Consider the following 21963-nt stretch of genomic DNA (forward strand, 5'->3'; position numbering starts at 1 on the left):
TCACAAATCATGTGTTGTATTCATGTGTTTTAAACTTCATTTCACCTTCTCTCAATGTTGTTGGCCCGTTGGATTCTTCTTTGCTTTCCTGTGAAGAGGTCGGTCTGTACCATTGCTGTATAAAAACACAGAGGTTATGTGAATGAGGTTGTTTAGAGGTAAATGAGGACTTAAGTTTGAACTTGAAAATATAGTCAGACACCTGAGAAATCCATCTTGCTTTGACAATTGAATGAAGATGTATTTAACACCGCTTGTGAGTTTCTTCTGTAATATTTTTCAATATCCTCACTCCTAAGGGAGTTATCAGTGTCCTCCTGCAGAAGGTAACAACAAGTTAGCTGTACATTACACAGTCTGCTCTATACACATTGTTTGTTGTATTACTGTGATCTAAAGAAATGTTCAGAACTTACCTCAACTCTGTGCCACTTTCCACAGTCAGCCAGATAATACCAACACCATGGTGTCTCTGATGTGTCCATGTCTTCCGCTTCTTTATTGCCCCACATTGTCCTGACAGAAATTAAATAGATATCCCAACAAAGGCTAAACAAAATATGTCCTTCCTCTCTCTGGTTTGCTCAGGTAGTAATGAATTACATGTATTTCAAAGCCACACCTCTGACGTAGGCTTGGCTTTCCTCACTTTGAACAGGATGAGATAATTTGTCATCATAAAGAAATCCTTTAATATGCATATGTTGAAAGGTTTATTAGTTGGAGCATTTGCAAATGATAGACACACATAAAGCTTCATACACCCCTTACACTCACTCACGGCTGTAGTGTTGTGACTGAAGACTTCGGTGGTTTGCTCACTTACTATGAGGAAATGCAAATAGTTGCTTGAGATCCATTCTTGTACCGTTACGCCACCTTGTGGCAAATAGTATCCTCTTATTCACCTTCCTTAAACACACTCAATCATTCAATGGATCCAACAAACGCAGACAGCAAAGCAATATTACATGGTGTGGTTCATTTTTCATTACAGTACTATACATGTGCTGGCTACATTCATTTATTTTTTTAAAGATACATTTACACCAGGTGCAAAGATAACCTGCTTATTCCTTAAAGAAACGTGTCAGCAGGTGGTGACATCACACTCGGATGGTTTGAAGTCCAAAGTGATGCTCTCCATCTTGGTTCGGTTCGGAATGAACTTGGTCGCAAACGCATACAAAATCCAACCTCGGGCCGCCGCCAAGTCTTTTAAGAGATCCAAGTCAATGTTGAGAAAAGATACACAGAAACATATTGCTCAAGGACCACAAGTGAACACGACATCACAACTTCATGTCATTGTGACACAATTACAAAAACCCTTTCATGGAAAGGGGGGAAAGTGCACTGATGCATGGTTAAAAAAAATGCAGAGGTAGAAGCGTTTTCTTTTGAATAGAAACAAACAAGAAAAGAATCCATGCCTACATAATACGTCGTACTAGGTGCGTACAGATGTCGACAGGTCACGGTGCTGAATGAGTGAGCAGGAACGTGTTGTGGTTTTTGGTTTTGTCATTTGGAATTATGTCTACATGACTTGTAAATAAGCTCATGCGTGGCACTGTGGATGTGGAGGAGGGGCTGTGGCCGACGGCAGGACATCACCTACGACCTACAGGCTGCAGGTGCCACTCCTATTTTAAACAACTGTGCACGGATATTGGACAAGCAAAGCACAGATTTCTGCATTTGATACAAAATTGCCACAAAGACATTTTCATCCTTTTTACGTCGCAGAAACATTCCGACGGCACGGGCCCGTCTTAGAATATACTGTACAGTATACAAACTTTACACAGAGTCTTTATTGTCTTTCCAATTTACCCAAAGGCACTTTATGCTCCAGTTAGGCACTGGATCTGACTGAAAGAAAGCCGCTTCCCAATTTTCATCCCGTCATCGGAGTCGGTATCCTTAATATTTCCGTGTTACTTCTCGTCAGGCTTTAGTAGAACTCAATCAGATACTCGGGGTAAATCTGATTGCTGTCAAAAATGACAAAAATCTTTGGATTGGCCATATCGTCCACACAACTGTCGTAAAAGTTGGTGAAGCTGGCGTCCTTGGAGGGCGGTCTGCAGTACATGGGATGACCGACCGTGTGTTCTCCAACAAGCACTCTGGCCAGGAACATGGTCTTGTGGGGCGGCTCGGTAGCAAATATTGGCGGAGCGAGTCCGTGCCTCTGCAGGGTGGTGTTGTGCTTCCCTGTGGTGTGACAGAACTTACTGGAGTATTTGGCATCCCGGGCAAAGTAGCTCCCTGCAGGAAGGAACATTGCATGTAATGTTAGAAATCAGGCAACAAAAATGCCATGAATTGTTTCATGATGTCACATGACAACACAGAAGGATCTACCTTTGCCATAGACATCGCCATGGCTTCCTGTCAGCCGCCAGTCAAAGTTAAATGTACATATAGCTTGTATGTTGCTGTGCCCTGTGCCGTGAAACAGCATTCGCTCCTCAATATCCAATGTGCGCTTGACTTTTCGCAACTGTGTTTTCTTCCTTAGGGGAGAACCAATGAATGACAACAGAACACAGAGCACTGATCATCACTTTGTTACTCAGTGCGGTTTCAGACGGTGCATCAAAATCACTTGGGTTTAAGTTTGTTGAGTTACGTAAACAGAAGAAACGCTTTGTCTGCAGTAGGAGCTGGGTAAAGCACTCAAATCAAATCACAAGAAGAATTCTCGGATAACACAAACAAGCACTTTTACACATTGTGCAGTCCCTCCGACGACAATACAACAATCGCTTACCTGCAGAAGAATTCCCACAAGTCCAGGTTCTGAATCCTCTGGATGGATTTGATTGGATGATCCATAGTCCTTTCATAGAGTCTGGCGACTTCTTTAAATTCATAGGTGTCTCTTCCGAGCTGGAGGAGCTGCAAAAACAACAATCACGCACGAGTAAAACAGTTACAGTAATGGCGAGCTACACGGGGAACGCTTGACTGGAAAGTACAAAACAAATAATGGAAGACCAGGAAACAACTGCAGAGTGAGAATGTTTTGAGTTTTTATTACGTTATTGTAAATATAATGTAGAAACATTCATATGTCATTTTAGGAATAAAGAATCTGACTCCTCTGATGCAAAATGCTGACCCTACCAAGTACCAACAATGAGTGTGTGCACCAAAATTAGGTGGAAAGGCCGTAATGTGCGTGTTATTTTCCTCACCTGATAAGGCTCATCTGTATTGATTCTCTCCCAATGACACGGAACAGGCAAGGCGAGATTATCACAAATAAACCTGACAGAATAAGTGAAAGAGAGAGAAGATGTAAGATGTAAACAGTAAATGTTACCGCAGTATAAGGCTGAGTGTGTTTGCATTATGTCCAAACCACCAAAGCCCTTTAGGAAACACATGCATTAAAGAAAACCCCCCCCAGTCTAATGTATGTGTGTGTGTGGCTGATGCATAAATCCTCTTCCTCCATTTGTTTTTGGAGAGACCAAAGGTCAGGGTCAGCGGCAGGGCATCTCCTTGTGGAGCTGGTAGGAATTTAGGTTTTAAATCAAGGACTCCTGAGGCTGACACGTGTTCAGGTTGAACCCTGACTTTTCATTTAAAGCAAGATCTCCTTACTCCAATGCTCATCCTGCCTGCTCCAACACTTTGTTAGACGAGTGGATGAATTAAAGACAAAAAAGTTCTCTGGGTGTTCGCTTTAACCGCCAAGTCTTACCTGAAGCCAGTTGCAGAGTGGAGGGAGCGTTTGATTGGCCGCTGCTTCCCTGTCGTTACATTTATCTGTCGCATCACTGGTGAGGAATTCAACAAAGATTAGAGCCACGGGAACTCACATTCATGCACAATTTCTAAAACAGGATGAATCCTGACCCAAAATCTCAATCAGAATTCTTGGCTTTTTTTTTTCTTTCATAATTCTGAGGTGTAGCTGTCAATCATACCTGAGAAGTCCAGTCTGTAGGTGTACTTAGCTGTGTAGAATTCCATCACACCTCGTTGGTTTCTGTTGTAGCATTGCTCAATCTGAGCACTAGTGACAGAGCAGGCTGCACTGGGATCGATCTGAAAGGGAAATTCCAAAATGTATAAATTTGTCTAACGTAGAGCTAAAAAAAACGATTAGTTGATCAATCTATTCGTCAATCGACAGAAAGTTCAGTTGCAGATATTTAGATGATCAATTAAGTCATTTTTCAAGCATAAAATGCAAACATTTGTCGTGAGGATTTCCTGCTTATGTGATAGTAAATTAAATATGGTTGAATTTAAGGCTGTTGGGCAGACAAAACAAGTAACTTGAAAATGTTACATTAGGTTTAAGGTAAGCATTTCTCACCACTGACTAATATTTTGTAGACAGCAAAACTGATAATCTTGATTTCTGTAAAGAACATTTTTTTAGTTGCAGTCCTAGTCTAATGTTTAGTAATATACTAGAGCTCATGTTGACATCATCAAATGTTTTTTTGTCCAAAAACAACTAAATATTACATTTACAATGAAGTAGGGATTGATTAATTGACCAATCATTGAAGCTTCACTCATGATTAACTTGTATGCAGAAGTAATGCGTGAATGGAAATGAACATTGTAATGAGATTGGCAGTAAATGTCTCTAATCATTTGTCACTGACTGGGAATTTTATTGACTAATGGATCTCAAGCAAAGAAGAAGAGCTAGTCTTTGCACGGAAACAAGACTGTTGGCTCTCAGTTGCACACAATTAGACACTCAGGTATCAACGAGGGAGGGGCAATAGGCGGGGAATACAGTATAAGGAGTGTACAAAAAGTGTATTGTGATGTGTAAAGTTATCATGTCCTGTGAACTACCTCAAACATATGCCACACTCCACACTCAGCCAAGTAGAACCAGCACCAGTTGGGCTCGGAGGTGTCCATCTCCTCCATCTCAGTGGACTCCTCCTCTGACGATCTGATGGCTAACATAGCTAAATCTGAAATTAATAAGTGAAAAGACGCGAACACACTTATAGCAACTAAAATAAAAGAAGGTATGGGGGCGTCAAGGTGATGTTTTATTCGTGTGACAAACCTAACGTCAAGAAGATGTTTTTAAACCATGGTCGTGAGGGCATTTCATCCTGTAAACAAATTCAAATAATACAGGAAATTGCCATATCGAGCTAGCTATCATTCGCGGCTGCCGCACCCGACTCTCCTCAACTCTCAACGGGTGTCTTACCGGTTTCCAGCCAGTCTCTAAGTGTGTCCCTCTTCTTATCAGGATATAAATCCTTCATGCATTATGAATCACAAAACATCCCAGACTCCGAATGAGAATTGGTGTCTGACGCTACATAACATTCTCGTCTTCTTATGCGTTGTTTACTTTTATTTCCTGGTTCGTCACGCACACGACGTCAATGCGTCAATGTGATGCAACTCCTCCCTTCTGTGGTGGAGCACTGCAGCCCGGACTCTTTCCTGTCAGGGACACAGTTTGCCAAAATACCGCATTTAAAAAATAGTTAAGATTAAGATTAAATTGTGCATAGGTAATTATGACATTGAAGGAATAGAAGTAGACGCCTGGTATACAGTGCTTATGCATATACATAGAGTATTACGGATGAACATGGATAATGATTATTGGGGTGTGGTTCTAAATAGTAAAACAAAACAACAGTGGTGGAAGAGTTAAAAGTATCAATCAGCTGCTGTATACTTTACTTTACCTTTTTCTTTGTTTGTCTTTACTTTTCAGAGATACATATTGTAACCTTCTTAATTTTACTCCACTGCCACCCCAAATATAAATGAACTAGTAAGTAATACTAAATTACTATTCAGATTAAAGATTTACATACAATGCATTTGTGCTGCAGGAGCGTCCTTGAGGACAGTCTGTTCTGCATGGGATAGCCAGTGTGTGTGTGGGTGTGTGTGTGTGTGTGTGTGTGTGTGTGTGTGTGTGCGTGTGTGTGTGTGTGTGTGTGTGTGCGTGTGTGTGTGTGTGTGTGTGTGTGTATGTGTGTGCCATACATGTCAACATTGGAATTTCAAAATACAGCTCTCAGCCACCTACCCATATACTGTAAATGTAAACACATAAAGGACGGGTATATACATTCAGGAAATACATGTTTATTTAAAGTATTGTACAGACATGTTTATAAGATTTATGTATTTTATTTGATGAGTTATTATCATCAATTTGATGATCCCGACGAGGACTTCCTTGCGATGTCAGAGTCGGGATACATGTCCGCTACACTGCGACTGAAATCAACGCAGAAGCTGAAGGCTACATTATTTTTGGTGCAAAGCATCGACATCTTTCCCTCAACTTTGGTCACTTGGTTTGCCTCCGACACAGTTCTTGTCACACATGAAGTCATTGACAGTGGATGTTTTGTACCTCTTGGCGTGCTTGTGCTTGGACGATTGTTCATGCCGATGAACATCGCTTATTCCGCCGTGTGAGATGCTAACATCTGGCACACTTTACAAAAAGCACGAGTTTGCCCGACTCTGCTTTTTATTAAATAAGAGAAGGTCTCCTCCCATTTGGCTAGTTACTTGCATAAAGTTTTAAGTTGTTTGGCAGGTACAGCTGCGTCTCCATCTATCTCTCGTTCACTCTCATCCATATGTTTTCGTCTTCTTCTGTGTGTTTACTGTCGGATAACGTTTTTCAACTAAAGTTAAACATAATACTGCCATCTGCTCTACCGGAGGCCACTTTACCACTGTACACTTTTTTAAATGAGGTCTATTTTTATTTTTGAAAGGTTAAAAATACGGGATAATCCCGGGAAAAACGGGAGGGTTGACAGGTATGTGTGTGTGCGTGCGTGCGTGGGTGGTATCCATCAGGACACGCCCATTTTTAGAAGAAAGATTTTCTTCAAATTTCGCTCAGTCAGTCTGAGATTATATTGACGGCACACACTGCAAAGCTCACTGGTGAGTTACCCTAACAATATTTAATTGCATTTTTCTAAGAGTAGTTTTTTGCAACCCTCTGCACAAGTTGGTCATTTCTTTGAAGTTCGTTTGCAAGTGTATGGCTTTTGGGAGTTTAATGTTTTTGTCAGGCACATGGCATTGACCTAACCAGTGGAAAATACTTTATTATACTGCATTGGGAGCTATTATAGCTACATAGGAAAATGATTAATTAAATTGTAACGCCCTCTGTTCTATATCTGCACATGCAGACGAGAGCTGGAATGGACATAACAGACATATTTTGCATTTTACTCATTAGACTGAGAGACCATGACTGAGGAAACAGCCAGAATGGCTCCTGCTGGAGTCTCGAGGCCAGATAAAGGGGCTCCTGAGGAAAGGGTTCAACCAAGGGAGAAATGGGCCAACAATACGGAGTTCATCCTCTCCATGGCTGGAGAAATCATTGGCCTCGGGAATGTTTGGCGTTTCCCCTATTTATGCTACAAAAATGGAGGAGGTGAGGGACCGAGTTTGGATGTATGGGGGATTTTTTCTGGCTGTACTATAGAATAAAATGCTGCTGAAGCTGAATAAAAGATGTAGGCTAAAAATATATATATGTATGTATGTATGTATGTATGTATGTATGTATGTATGTATGTATGTATGTATGTATGTGCATGTATGTGTATGTGTGTGTGTGTGTGTGTGTGTGTGTGTGTGTGTGTGTGTGTGTGTGTGATTACAAATCAGCCACAAATCATCCCATTTAGCTAGTCACATGGTCAACCTCTAATATGTTTGGGATTTGTGGCTTAGTATGTGATTATCTGTCGGTGTGCAGCATGCCAATATTTGTGGAAATTTACGCCACATTCAAGTGACTCTTCTTCATGGGTATCTATATTTGCAGGTGTCTTCTTCATCCCTTACTTTGTGTTCCTCTTCTTCTGTGGCATCCCTGTGTTCTTCCTGGAGACGGCATTGGGCCAGTACACCAGTGAGAGCGGGGTGACCGCCTGGAGGAAGATATGCCCCATGTTCGAGGGTAAAAACAAAGCTTAGGCAGACTTTTGCAGAATGACTTAATAATTAGTCAGTTGAAATGCATGTTTTTATTTGAACTATCTTCATTGTTTCTGAACATATAAATGTTTGTATGCTGGAATACACCAAAGATATTAATATATAGTACAGCAAAGTTGCTCTGTGTAAAAACTGTCTGTGTCCTGCAGGGTTGGGGATTGCGTCCGGAGTGATAGTGGCCTATCTGAACATCTACTACATTGTGGTGTTGGCCTGGGCTATCTTCTACCTGTATAACTCCTTTAAAAGACCGCTGCCCTGGTCCACATGTGACAACGAGTGGAACACTGGTGAGCCATGCTTTGTGACAAATCTTTGTCACCTTCCTTCCCGACATGACACATGACATGACAGCATCTAAAAGTTTATTAAGCCTGCATAACACATCTCGCCTAAATCTCTTTTCCTCAACTCCTTAGATTTATGTCACAGTCGCTCTAGCTTCTTTGCCAACCCCCATTTGTTTCAACCTGGCTCCAACTGGTCGTTCCTAAACAACATCAGCGCACTTGATTACTATGAAAATGTCACTTACACGTAAGTTGCATTCTTATTGTCATGCCGTACTGTGTGAACTCTCACAATTTATCATTTTCGTGACACGTACTGAATGCACAGTGCATATTGATGTGATGCATAAAAAGAATGATAAGAAATATGGGATTATTCTTGGCTTCCATAGGTGTAGCAGCTTTGTGACACACCCACACCTTCATGTGTTCAGAGCAGGAGGTCCAAAAGTCTGTTTTGAAAATGAATGAAGAAAATATTAATTGCTCCCTTCAGACAGTTTGAGGGTGAAAAGTACACACTATAAATATTAATGACTTATCAAGCCTTAGGTCAATAGTGGTTGAAAGTGGGGTGTCAAATGGTTAGAAATGAAGTGAGATGAGAAGTTCAATACCACTCTCAAGGAGTAAATATGAAGCAGCCGTGAGCTTAGCTTAGCATAAAGACTGGAAACAGCTAGCTGCTTCTGTCTGAAGATAATAAAACCCAAAATCCCTCAAATTAGAAAAATAACGATTAAAAACACCCCTTGCAACATTGTTGATAAGCTATCTGATTGATACCGTTTAGAACATAACACTTCAAGCATTGTTTATAAATATTATTTGATTATCTGTTTGTCTTTTTTCTTCTTTATATTTCCAGGAATGAAGGTGACCATTTCAGTTTGGGCAGGTCACCGGAAGAGGAGTTCTGGATGTGAGAAACACACTCAATCACACACTTATCTTCCTAAATCATAAAAAAAAGAAGCTTTGACGGCGATATCATCCTCCCCAATGTGCTTGAGTCTGAGTGGAACACTTCACAGCAACAGCTCTTAATGCCTCACAGATACCTAGAGGCAATCTTTGTTTACTATCTTCTACTCTTTTTATCATCTTCAGATGTTTTGAAACACGATTGCTGCTCACATGATAATCTTCTGATTTTCTGTGAGGACAGATATTGATACATTGAGCTACATACAACTGCACTGCATGATGAAAACAATATGTCCTCTTTCCCCTGCAGCTGCTATAACATATACTAAAGCCTGTCCAAAATAAACCAAGGCCGATCTGTCTTTATGATGTAGCTGTTAGTCCTTTTTGGTCTTTTTGAATTTATTCTAACTCTCATAGACGCACTAAAAGTGGGTTTCATGAAGCATTTGTTGTGGCCTGTGTTTATTTTCAGTGTGAGAAAGCGTTTGAAAGAAGAAACCAATTGTGTTTGTATGCATTGCACATCTGTACATCCATCATTCTTTGCAGAGCATGCAGCTGTATATTTGTGTTTACACGTCTGATCTCTTCACCACAGGTACCGTGTGTTAAGACTGTCAAATGAAATGTCCCTGAGTAAAGTAAACTGGGACCTGGCTTTGTGTCTCCTGATTGCCTGGATTATATGTTACTTCTGCATCTTTAAGGGAATCAAATCCACAGGAAAGGCGAGTACTCCTTTTGCATACATATACAGCACTGTCCCTGGTATTAGGCTGCAGACATGTGGCTTCTTTAGTGCACATACAGTTAACAGTCTTTATAATATAAATACATTAATTTTAGCATTTTTTGCCAGCACTTATTTGTTTTGTTCAATGATGAGTGCAGCATTGCCATTTCACACCACAGTGTTGAAGAGACGTCTTCTTTGTTAAAGCGATCAGTAAAACATGTATCCTCTCAGCCCATGGTGTGTTTGGGTGCAACATACAGGAGCTGCTCTTCTTCCATTGCCCTTTCGTCATTTTTGAAAGGAACTCTGGAACCTGGGAGGGACTCACATGCTCTAACATGCAAGTGCGGCCGGCCCAGCTACCAAAACAAAAAATAAAATAGCTCTGATTACACCACACAAAGAAGAAGTGTGACTTTGCTGTTTGCTGCCATATTAATAGTCTGAATGTTGTACATATAGAATATTTAAAGCTCTATGGAGTGTTTCTTTGGTTCAGTCTCACCATTCTCATCAGCATCATTTCCAATTGCATTATGCACACGATTAACTCTCATAAACCTGCTGTAGGCTACCTGCCTAGCACCACATGGCAGACAGACAGGTTAGCGACTAGCTGGTTAGCACATTCTAGCAATTAGCATCTTACTGTAAGAGCCAGAAATGTCCCTCATGAATTGATGGAGACCAAAGACTTGCATTTGCATCAGGTGACCAGAAACACAATTCAAAGTGAATGTTAATGCTGCTCCATGTTCACTTGATGTGTAAAAAGGGAACACGTTAGCGTATTAAAGGTGATGATATGTTAGTGTTGTGTTTTTTGCTTATTTTTGCTACCTCCAAAGACATCACTTAATCCAGGTTTAATGTAAAGAGTGAGTGTTTGAGTGAACATATGAAATCATAACCTACCGTTGTGTTTATAGGTAGTGTACTTCACGGCTACGTTCCCCTACCTGATGCTGTTCATCCTCTTCATCCGTGGAGTGACACTCCCAGGAGCCGGAGATGGACTGAAATATTACCTCACCCCTGACTTTGATAAGATCAGCGATCCAAATGTAAGAACTCACGCTCATAATCAATTGTTCTCAACAATGTTTGCTTTTGAAAGATATTACAAGCCCAGCACAGACATGTCGTATTTACCACAGTAAACATGTGCAGAAAGAGGCATTAGAACAATAATACGAACCAGAGCATCGTCTGTCTCTTTTTTCTCTCAATACTTCTCTCTCTCTAAGATTCCTCTGTGTTCTAACAGGATGAATACAGTGTCCTATTACACACCCCCCCAACTCTTTCTCATTGCCTTGAATCTTGCTTCCTGTCCCAAGACAGAGAAGAAAAGCAAAGCAGGATTATTTTTCTGTGAGGAGTTTGTTAATAAAGGAAGCTTCCCCCTCGAGTATACAGTAACATCATCACATTGGAGTAAAAACGGACTTCCCTCATTTGGGGAATACACATTTCAAGGGCATATTTACATTATAAAAAGTCAATATAACTTGCTTTAAGCTAATTTACCATAATGGGAAATTACTGATTTAAAAAAGAAATAAGCACACTGTATTACATTCATTCATTCATTCATTCATTTAGCATAAAGATGCCAAAAAAGGAATTAAAAAAAAGCAGAGGGTTAATTTCTGGATGCTTGCTCTCACACAATGACAGCCTCTGTTTCTGCCAGCAACACCCACTTAAAAGGACTTTTTCTCCCACAAATTCGACGGTCACCCCTCTCCCTTCCCCTCCCCTTTCTTTCTCTATCTCCGAGTTCCTCTTGACAGTTCACAGCGAGACGTAAGGGGTCAAATTTAATGACGAGAGGGTTAACCCTCAGACAGCCCCTTCCTCTCTCCCCTTTCTTCTGGCATTCTTCTCTGCAGTTGTCGTTTCTTTGTCCGTTTGACTGGAATCCTGTGTTTGGATGCATCATGCACGCTATTGAAGTGTCTGATCATCTCACTTTTTCCTGTTGGAGTCAAAAGACAAAATGTTGCTGCTCTTGTGAGAACATCATCTCATACTGCTCTGAACCACCGTGGACATTTTAGCATGTACTCATCGAAGGAAGCAAACTGTAAGAATGTTATTTGGCGAAAGCAGATGAAAGCATTTATGGGTCAAACAGCACATTTATGCAATGCCAGATGCTCTTAAAAAACAGATCTGTTTCTAATCAGTCTTGCTTTAGCATGCAAGTGTTTTTGACTCAACCACACAGGAAATGGAAATTGAGTTCTGCCCAGAATCTAGATTCTCTATTAAAGTGAGTATGCGAGTATGCGTGTAGCCTAGAGGACTTCAAAATATAACGCATGCTTCTAAAGCTACAACAGTTTGCTCTTTGTCCAGTGTCAGATGTGAAGATCCTTTGCCGCAGACTTAGGCATCCACTTCTGACCCGGGGCTGGGAATAAGGCAGGCCCATCATGGGGCCAGAGTAAGGGCCTGTATATTGTTTGGAGCCTTGCCAGCTCTATCTTTTACTCGACGAGACTCACAGTGCTGTTGTGCCTAATGTTAACCAGATGGTGTCTGAACGAAGGCCCACGGACAGACATTCATGTTAACAAACACGCCCACACCCACCATCCTGAAAGGACACGTATGTGCTGCAATATGTGAATGCAGTAACACAGAAAGAAAAAAAGAGGATGATGCAAATTCTGTATATAATATACATGTCGACGCACAATCACAGAACTAGCATCAGAATTGATGATGGCATGAGGAAAAGCTGGAGTTGTTCTGGTTCATTTGACCTGGCGGTTTGTTTTTATTGCTCTGTAAGGAAAGCATGTTGGAGAACTATGCTCCGGGTTATTTTAACAATCTCAACATTCAAGGTCCCTCTCAACTGTTTCAAATCAATCTCTTACTCTCTGTAGGTTTGGCTTGATGCAGGGACTCAGGTGTTCTTTTCCTACGCCGTGTGTCAGGGAGTACTGACTTCTCTGGCGAGCTACAACAAATACAACAACAACTGCTACAGGTCAGTGTCCTCACACACGGTACATCATCACATTGACAGTTTTACAGTCACTTGCTCCTTGACAGTGCAGGCTTTTGTTCTCGGTATGTTGTAGGGATTGCTTGGCACTATGTTGCCTGAACAGTGCCACCAGTATCTTTGCTGGTTTCGCTGTGTTCTCAGTGCTGGGATTCATGGCTCATGACATGGGATTGTCGATGTCGGAAGTTGTTAGTAGTGGTAAGTTCATTGCTCCCATTCCAGCATCTGCAGCCTTCATTTTATCTCAAATCAGTTGCTGTATTTTATGCATTGTTGGGCTGCAATTAATCATTTTCAATATCTATTATCGCCAATTACTTTTTTCTCCAAATGTATTGTTGTCTTGTGACAATCCAAAGATATTCAGTTAACTATCATGTATGAAAAAGCCTCAAATCCTCAAATTTGATAAGCTTGAAACTACAATATTTGACATTTTTGCTTTAAAAATTGTTGTCATGAAAATAGTTGCCCATTCATTTTCTAGTGACAACAACAACAACAACAACCAACAATGTCCACAAGATGGCATCTTATGTTCACACACAGTAAAAAATATTTTTAATTATGTTTCCTTTTTGTGGCCGGTTGCATTCCTATAGGTAAAAAAAAACACTTCTTTTTAATCCTGTTTTGGATTTCATCTCGCAAGAAACTGTATCAAACTAAAGTTATATGTGTTAAAACAGTGGTTCCCAACCTGAGGATCGGGACACCTCAAAGGGTCACAAGATAAACACGAGGGGTCAAGATGATTGAAGGGAAAAGAACAAATGTTAATCTATAGTCTTTTCCTCACTGGTCAACATTTGGCTATAACCTTTTATGAGAGGTTCAGAAGCCATGTTAAGGGTTACTGCCCGCTCTCCTGTGTTGATAGATGCATGTATGTGCTTTCTGCAGGTCCTGGTCTGATTTTTATAGCTTATCCAAGGGCTCTGTCGTTGCTGCCTGGCTCATCCTTCTGGGCTGTGCTCTTCTTCTTCATGATCCTCTTCCTGGGCCTGGACTCACAAGTATGTAATAAATCATATGCAGTGTGTTTCAGCATCCGCGTTATATTCACAATTAAGCGTATCGGTTTCTTTCCTCACAGTTTGTGTGTGTGGAGAGCCTGGCCACAACCATCACAGACATGTTCCCACGTCAGCTGAGGAGGCGAGGCGGCAGAGAGATACTGGTCCTGGTCATCGCTGTTGTCTGCTTTCTACTGGGGCTGCCATTCCTCACTGAGGTAAGCAGAAGATGCAATAAGAGAAGATACTTGTAATAATTCTAAAGATAATTTGGCTCTTTCAGTACTGAAGATCCGTTTTTAATTCATTCACATCTGCAGTACTGTGTGATAGATGGCAGATCTATATTACTATGTTAAAGGGAAACATCTAGTTTCCCATATTTCTGTGTCTTAATGACTAATTAGCACAACCATTATTAACCAGTATTGAGCGAGTGTGCTGCAGCAGCTGAACGGGCTGCAATGTAATCCTTCGGGACAACTGTTAGTTCACACATTTATGTTCTTCACAGGAAGAATTGTAATAACTTTGGTTCTCTCTTAGTTTTATTCAGCATCAGATTTCTTTTTTCGTGTAATACTTTAGTTCATGACCAAATACTTTTAAATTAGCAGCTATGTTTCGTGTTAAGTGCTAATTGGCAAATCAGATTGCTAGCACGCTAAACTAAAGTAACAAATATTGTAATTATCAGCGTGTTAACATTTAGCTCAGAGCCTCTTTACAGCCTCACACATAGAATATACACTATATGCTGAACCTATAGTACTATGTACACCAATAATTAAATAAATATAATTAAATAAATAAATGTTTCATGATGTTTGACAAATACAAGAATCGTACTCTGCTACAGGGGTCACTGACACAGAGGAAATAGCTGACTAGTGAAATATAAAGTGCCGGAGAGTCCTATTTATTTTTCCCTGCGTGTGGTTTTGGCACAAACGTCCACATGGACTGAAGGGTGTAATTTGAGTTCAAAGGTCAAGGTCCCTGTGACCTCACAAAACACACTTTTGGCCACGGTAATTGCAGTTGTGCTCATGTTTCAGGGAGGGATAACCCTCTTCCAGCTGATTGACACCTATGGACCCAGTGGAATCAGTCTCCTCTTTATTGCCTGTGTTGAGTGCATTGCCATTTCCTGGGTGTATGGTAAGTCATGCCATACGGCCGTTATCACTGCACTGTGCTTTTATCACGAACTGCATGCAACAGAGAACTAATGCTGCACTGTTTCTCAACACACAACTGATTTACTAACTTCAAATGATTTCTTAAGCTCTTAATATCTGAAGCATTTTTTGCTTTCAGGTATAACGTTTATCCGGCAAAAGGAACTTCATTTCATTTCTTGAGCTTATGCGATTCCGACAGCAGCATTTGTTTCATCAGTGTAATAAACTTCCTGTATCTGTATGAGCTTCTGATATCCACGGTTTAATCTTTATTCTGAGTTACAGTAACAAAAAGAGCTCTACCAACAATAGAAAATTGATGAGATTGAAAAAGGTGGATTGAACAGGTTCCTGTGTTCATTTTGAATATTTAGAGTGAGTTTCTCATAATATATACCCCCCCCCATTCATTTGCATATGCACCACACATGCTTCAAATACACTCTTCTGAGGGTAAGTAGTTCTAGAGTATCTGTAACAATATCCACCAGCAGCGAGGCACACAGAATCCAAGTCTCTTTAAATACACCGTGCCCTTGCTTTGTGTCTTTTCGTCTTTTTATTAGACCTTCCTGGTTCCCAGAAAATGAATCCTAATGACTTCGGTGATCTTGTGACCATCATTGTTGTTATGTGGAAACAACATGTGGTGTATTTTATTGCTCAGAGCATCTAAACGACATGTCGATGGCTGTTTCCGAGTTCTGACTTCACTACACGTTGAATTTTCATTTTCCGACACCACGTGAATGCGGCACAAATGACATCTCGTAATGTTAACGTAAGTAAAAGATAATTCATACATCCAGCCCGTAATACGGACACGCTCCACAATTTAATGGATTCTCCCTTCCATAAAGTTTCATGAAAACCAGGGCCAGTAGTTTTCCGTACTGCTGACAAACAGCCAAACTGAGCCAAAAAAAAAAATAACCTCCTTGGTGGGGGTAATAAAAGTATACAAACATTGTGGACTTAATCAACAGTAGAAGCCCATGACGTGAACTATTTGTTTTTGGCAGCAAAGCTTTTGTACGTGACTTTCTCTTTACTCAGACACTGCCCTAATTTCTTACATTCATATGCCATGACTGCAGAAGACTTTGATCAATGAACATCTTTACAATGAGCCTTGCAGCCTCTCAGCAAGCGAAGCTGCAGACTCTTCTTCTTGTCTTCTTATATTGTAGTTTGACACAACTATGTGTGACAGTGATCTAAATAAAAGCCCAGCTACATAACAGTTATAGTACAGAGAATAATGAGAACATAAAGTATGTTTATGCTTTTATCACCATCACTTATCCAACAAGTTAAAGGATGACACTAAGTCAAAGAAACAAACTTTAAGTGCACTACCTACAGAAACCTAAGGCCTGTGTCTTGCTGCTATTTTTTTTACCTCTTATATTTTCTGTATATATATTTACAATATTAAATGTGTTTTTCAATGGTTTTCTCCCCAAAGGTTCCATTTCCATATACCAATCTTCCTCTGCACATCGTTTTGGATAGATCATCCGAGCTCTCGCCGCGTCCCACACCTTCATTACCCGCAGTATTACTGGCTAAATTACAACACGTGGGTGGAGAGCTCCTCTGTTATCATGTTTGCGGTCACATCTCATCTCTCAGAGCATCTTTATAGACTTTTCGATCCGTTTCTGCAGCCGCCTTTCTGCCTCTTCAGAGTGAGTCCACCCGAATTTAAATGAGGCCACTCCCTGTCCTCCTCCGCGTGGATGTAGTTACTTTCGGGGGTTGATTACTGTATCATTTTTGGAGCTGCGTCGGCTTTCCTAAATAGATTTCTCATTCAGCTAAAAATCAATCTGTGGATGTTGTCGTGCACCAGACCAAATATATAATATAGCATATCAGTTGCCTCCTGTGTTTTAATGTCTCTCCTTCTTTCTGTAGTTCTTCTCTTGTCCTGTCACTTTGGCAGCTCCAGGTGAGCAGCTTTTTCATCTCCATCTCAGTCCTCCTCAACTCACCACTTAAGTCTTCCTTTCCTCCTCATTTGAACCACCTGAGAGTAAAGTCGTATTTCCCTGGATACATTCTTATTGTTGCTTTGAAGGCTGCTCTTCCTCCTCTTCCCTCCCTCCTTAACTCCTTATTTTCCACTGTGTGGTGAAACGTCACATCACATGTTTCCCAACAGTTAATCAGATGACACAGCCCAAACAACACTTGCATTCAGTATAGTGTGACATTAATAAAAATCATATCTTAGATTGTGTTACTGTACTAATGCTGTATTTCTATTCGGAGAACTAACACAGCTTTTTCTGACGTAAAACAAATCCAAACTACAAAACAAAATTGTTGTTACTAGCAGATGCTTTCATGTTGTTCATGTAGTTAATTTGAACATTTCCTATAATGTCGGGTATTTTAATCTATAAGAATGCATCGTGCTTTAGGAACTATCACATGTTTTGTGTGTAAACTCTCAATCTGAAAAGTAACTATTCAATAAATGTAGTCGTGTATAAAGGGAATGTAGTGGAGTGAAAAAACACAAAATACCACTAAATGTCACAAAGCTGACGCTTCACCATCTCATTGGGTTTTCAGTCATGCGCCCCCGTGTGTTTGAGAGCGTTCCCTGTAAATACTAAACCATTTTGTGCCCTTAGATTGACTAACACTCATCTTCCATAACTTTGCAGGTGCAGACCGTTTCTGTGACAACATTAAGGACATGATCGGATACGCACCATTCCCCGTGCTGAAGTACTGCTGGTTGTTCATTACGCCGCTCATCTGCGGGGTGAGATACTTGCACCTGCATCACACCTCTTACTCGATTCATCTACTTCAATGAGTATTTCCTGTCATGTTCTCAAATGTACTCATTTTTCCCTACCGTATATTACTTCAGAACACAGTAAAAGATCAGAAAGTACAGCACGCATATTCATTCTTAACGGTCAGTAAAACAGTTATACTGGTGCGATTGTACGTTTAAGCCGCACAAATCACACACGATTTGAGATACAAAACGACTGCATTGACATGTTCGTTGCACAAATGTATATATTTTTTCTAACAATGGAAACAATTACTATGTGTAATGTGAAAGGTTTGAGTTATAGTGATGAACCCGCTGAGAATTATCACCTGACTCGGCTATAGGAAGTGTTTTAGCGTCTTTCAGCAATTGTTTTGGATTTCTGACCCGCAACTTTACTGTTTTAGTTTACTCTCACGGCTCTAATCAATCTCGTTTTGGGGAAAGAAAAAGCTTTAATAAATCACCAAAAAGCAGACAGGAAGAGTTAGCAACTGTCTGGTGAAGAAGGTGAAACATCTAGCTGCTGAAGCGCCAGATATTTCCTTTTGTTGGTGGAGACCAAAACAGAGCTAACGGGAGATAAATCAGTCGATCGCAATCAAACTTATGCTGCACACCTAACATGGAGCATGTTATCCTCGGGATAACAGATCAACGCATATAAAAACAGGATTGAAAAATATATAATAATATACCTGTTCACCCTCTGACGAGAATATATACTATAATATATTAGGCTATAGTCTATTCTCATCAGAAGGGACTGACTTATCTGTGTAGTGATAATATATTATATATATTATTTATGTAGCTTATATATATAGCCTACTCTCTTATCATATATTCATATCATATATTCACTCATCTGTGTCAGCTTCTTGAGCAATATGTCGGAGTTGTGTAAGTGCCGCAGACTGTATGCATCGCCTTGCGTTCATAAACATCACAATTTCCCCAATAAAAAGTATCTTTTATTCTGCCTATTCTATTCTATAAGAATACATCTAAGAAACACGTTCATTTAATGGAATATACAAATGTAATTCTGGTCAGATCTAGATGGGCAGTTATATAATAAGCCTGTTAATTTACGCATTACGCTGCTGTCCTTCCTGCTGGCAGTTGCAGCTGTGTTGCTTTTAGCCTGGATTATGTGATAAACTTCTATGTATCTGCCTATTATTATAGTTTGCTCTTCATTTGTAAAATATGCCGCACTGCAGACATATTTTAAAGAAAGTTATATAGTATATTAAGATTATAATGATATAACACATATTATAACAATGTAGCTATTAGTATTTTATGTGCCTATTAACCCGATTGAAAATGTTTCATTTCTTCACCATTTGATTCAAGTGGGATTTAATGCAGAGAATTTGCTTTCAGCTTTCTTTCCTCTTCTTTCTATTGGCAATGATTGTGTTTTTTGTCGTGCACCCTAAAACACACCACTACAGTTTTACAGCTGAGCCCTAACTTGACCTTTCTTGTACCCTAGCTCACGCTGTTGTATGACTTGGCACAATCTCGTCATTTTGAGGTGTATGGCTATGTACTCAGTAACTGGGCCTCATTGGGCACGGTACTTATCATCACTCCACTGATGTGCATCCCGGCATTCATTTTGATCACAATGTATAAGGTGGGTGAATTCAAAAGTTTGGTCAATTTCAAATATAATTTTTGGTTCAGAATTGAACTTTTTAAACTGGTTGATTTATGTTTCGTAATATTATGTTTTAATTGCATTTTTCTCCCGACAATCAGAATCCCAATAACATGACAACACCGTCCAGTGATCTGCGCCAGGCTAAACCGCACAAGCCAATCCTCACACTGTGCAAACACGTCATCTTCAAGGCACAGGTGCCGCCAAACAGGCATGTGGAGGAAAACAACGAGAAGATGATGATGGAGGAACCCAGCATGGTTTGATGGTCATTGATGAACAGACCTCTAGCAAATGATGGTGTAATGTCATCATTGAATTGTACAAATATATGTAAACTTTTAGAAATATTTCTACATTTCACAAGTATTCAGGGATAGTTATCTATTTTACATTAGTCTTTACTTTTATAACAAATTTTGAATGGAAAAGTCTCATACAATGTACACTCTTTTGCATTTATAATCCCATTGTTTTACAAAATGTATTTCAGTTATTAAGCATTGTGCTCCTATAATACTGTATGACTCACAATGGACTATTAAAAGTCTTCAAACCCAACATATGCTGCCAAGTGACATCAGGCTTCATGCAGCTCCTTCCATCTCCATTTCAATCAACCAAACGGGACATATTTTTGTTCCAGAATGGACATGCACATTATCTTCAAGTCGTTATGCGTTTATACCCAATGAGACAATGGTGATACACTTCATTCATCTCATTAAAGTTATCCCTAAGCTCAACATCCTGCAGCTGTGTGTCTCTTTTTAATTCTGTCCATATTGATTTCTAACCAGAGAGCACCAACATATTCAATACATGCTCAGGATGATCAGCTAGTTAGGTCAGTGCATTAATCTTCTGTTTCCTGCTTTGTGGCCACCTTCTTTGTGTCATACCATGTACAACCTGGCTGTGTGTATGTGTGATGTCACAGGATATGTGTGATTGGTTTACATGAACTTGCTCCATCATAATGCCAAGTTCAGTCATCTGTGTGATTCAAACCGGCATTCAATTAACAGACAATTCCGGCCGGTTGCCACCTACCTCTCCTCCCCCCCATCGCCCCCACCCAGCTGCCCCTGCTTCACTCGCAGCTACAGAGAATGACCCTCAGCCCTGAAAAAAATATGGCCCTGAATGCTAAATGCCAACGATTGGGTCAAGTGTGTTGAACTGACATTGGTTTACTTCTTTCTTCTTAATAAGAAGATAAACTTGAAGCTATCGGCTGTTCCTCAAGTGATAGAAGACAGCGGTAGGACTATGTAAGGTACATAAATGGCTACTGGTTACCTGAGGGTAGATATAGAACTATAGATTATCTAACCAGCAGCCTTTACATAAGCAGAGAGCCAGAGGAAGTGTAATGGAAAACCTGAACCATTTGCACAGGGACCAACAATCGTACGGATGGTGAACAAAATAAAGCCAGTGGGACTTTATTAGCTGTCATGGAAACAGCAATTATAATGAGATCATCTTTCTTTTTATGTGAAGGGTAAAAAAAGTGATAAATAATTAGACAATACCTTAGAGTTGCTACTTCAGCTACATTAAAGTAGCACAGCAGCGGTTTAGTATTGTACTTCTATCAAATTTAGACACACACAAGAAACTATTACAACAATTACAACTATACAATACAACTGTTTCCAACTATTTAGCTTTTAAAAACACACCAATGTTGAATCCCAGAGCTTTGTTAAATTAAAAACAACAAAACTAAGACAGAAAATAACATAATGTAAATTTAAAAGATCAGATTTAGAAATGTAAAACATTTGCAGTTTGTCAGCCACGTAAGATGTTAGAGCTGAAATCCCCTTTGCTAATCTGAGCATGCTGGGATACCACATTGAGGTAATTCTGCTGCATCGTTAGTTTACTGCACTAATGAGCTGCGATCTTCCCCAAATGAGACTGTGTCTCTGTATTCCCTTCCTTAATTCTGTCTCATAGAAAGGCAAAGAGAAAGAAACGCGTGATGCCAACTCTGCTGGAGACAAAAAAAAGACATTTCTTCTTCTAAATTCAATTTGAGTAAATCCACAGTTAGATGGGAACCCCAAAATAAAAAGTATATTCCCTGAAACAATACTCCTACGCCTAAAATAAAGCAGATATAGTTTTTAAAGTCACTTACTCTATTTCCTTGTATTATTTTAAATGTATTACCATATCTTGCTATCTACATGTTTCCCTGCAGCAGCTTGGAGGGTAATCAGGCAGATTGGACACACCTTGTCTTAATTCCTGACTACTCTATATAAACTGGTTGCAGCCTCACTCTT

General features: G+C 40.0%; 2 protein-coding genes across 3 annotated transcripts; one reads left to right on the plus strand and one right to left on the minus strand.

The window, feature by feature from the left end:
* Positions 1-141: 141 nt before the first annotated feature.
* LOC115028568 (protein mono-ADP-ribosyltransferase PARP11-like) lies at positions 142-5357 on the minus strand. 2 transcript variants are annotated; one of them, XM_029462433.1, is made up of 10 exons: positions 5210-5341; positions 5060-5108; positions 4837-4961; positions 3945-4065; positions 3719-3794; positions 3207-3279; positions 2780-2907; positions 2371-2522; positions 417-2274; positions 142-317 (listed from the first exon to the last, which is right to left on the minus strand). In XM_029462433.1, exons 2-9 carry the CDS (start codon positions 5100-5102, stop codon positions 1958-1960), a joined length of 1035 nt encoding a protein of 344 aa, XP_029318293.1. In that variant the 5' UTR covers positions 5103-5108; positions 5210-5341; the 3' UTR covers positions 142-317; positions 417-1957. The 2 variants fall into 2 exon arrangements, with proteins under 2 accessions (XP_029318293.1, XP_029318292.1); XM_029462432.1 differs by lacking the exon at positions 5060-5108 and having other exon boundaries at positions 5210-5357.
* Positions 5358-7248: 1891 nt separating this feature from the next.
* On the plus strand, positions 7249-20334 carry LOC115028191 (sodium- and chloride-dependent betaine transporter-like). The gene is made up of 15 exons (XM_029461736.1): positions 7249-7438; positions 7835-7969; positions 8157-8297; positions 8427-8544; positions 9166-9219; positions 9826-9955; positions 10893-11027; positions 12864-12967; positions 13062-13186; positions 13892-14004; positions 14085-14222; positions 15063-15165; positions 17867-17967; positions 19493-19636; positions 19762-20334. Exons 1-15 carry the CDS (start codon positions 7249-7251, stop codon positions 19927-19929), a joined length of 1899 nt encoding a protein of 632 aa, XP_029317596.1. The 3' UTR covers positions 19930-20334.
* Positions 20335-21963: the final 1629 nt, after the last annotated feature.

The sequence above is a fragment of the Cottoperca gobio genome, chromosome 23, assembly GCF_900634415.1.
Source record: "Cottoperca gobio chromosome 23, fCotGob3.1, whole genome shotgun sequence".
NCBI classification, from domain to species: domain Eukaryota; kingdom Metazoa; phylum Chordata; class Actinopteri; order Perciformes; family Bovichtidae; genus Cottoperca; species Cottoperca gobio.

Excerpts from the sequence above, each read along its gene's own strand:
- LOC115028568 (XM_029462432.1), bottom strand. The coding sequence starts at position 5,267 with ATGAAGGATTTATATCCTGATAAGAAGAGGGACACACTTAGAGACTGG. Across the intron at positions 3,795-3,944 it reads CTACAGACTGGACTTCTCAG|TGATGCGACAGATAAATGTA; the intron begins GTATGATTGACA and ends ATTCCTCACCAG. Across the intron at positions 2,908-3,206 it reads ATACAGATGAGCCTTATCAG|CTCCTCCAGCTCGGAAGAGA; the intron begins GTGAGGAAAATA and ends TTGTTTTTGCAG.
- LOC115028191 (XM_029461736.1), top strand. The coding sequence starts at position 7,249 with ATGACTGAGGAAACAGCCAGAATGGCTCCTGCTGGAGTCTCGAGGCCA. Across the intron at positions 9,956-10,892 it reads GAATCAAATCCACAGGAAAG|GTAGTGTACTTCACGGCTAC; the intron begins GCGAGTACTCCT and ends TTGTGTTTATAG. Across the intron at positions 14,223-15,062 it reads GGCTGCCATTCCTCACTGAG|GGAGGGATAACCCTCTTCCA; the intron begins GTAAGCAGAAGA and ends CTCATGTTTCAG.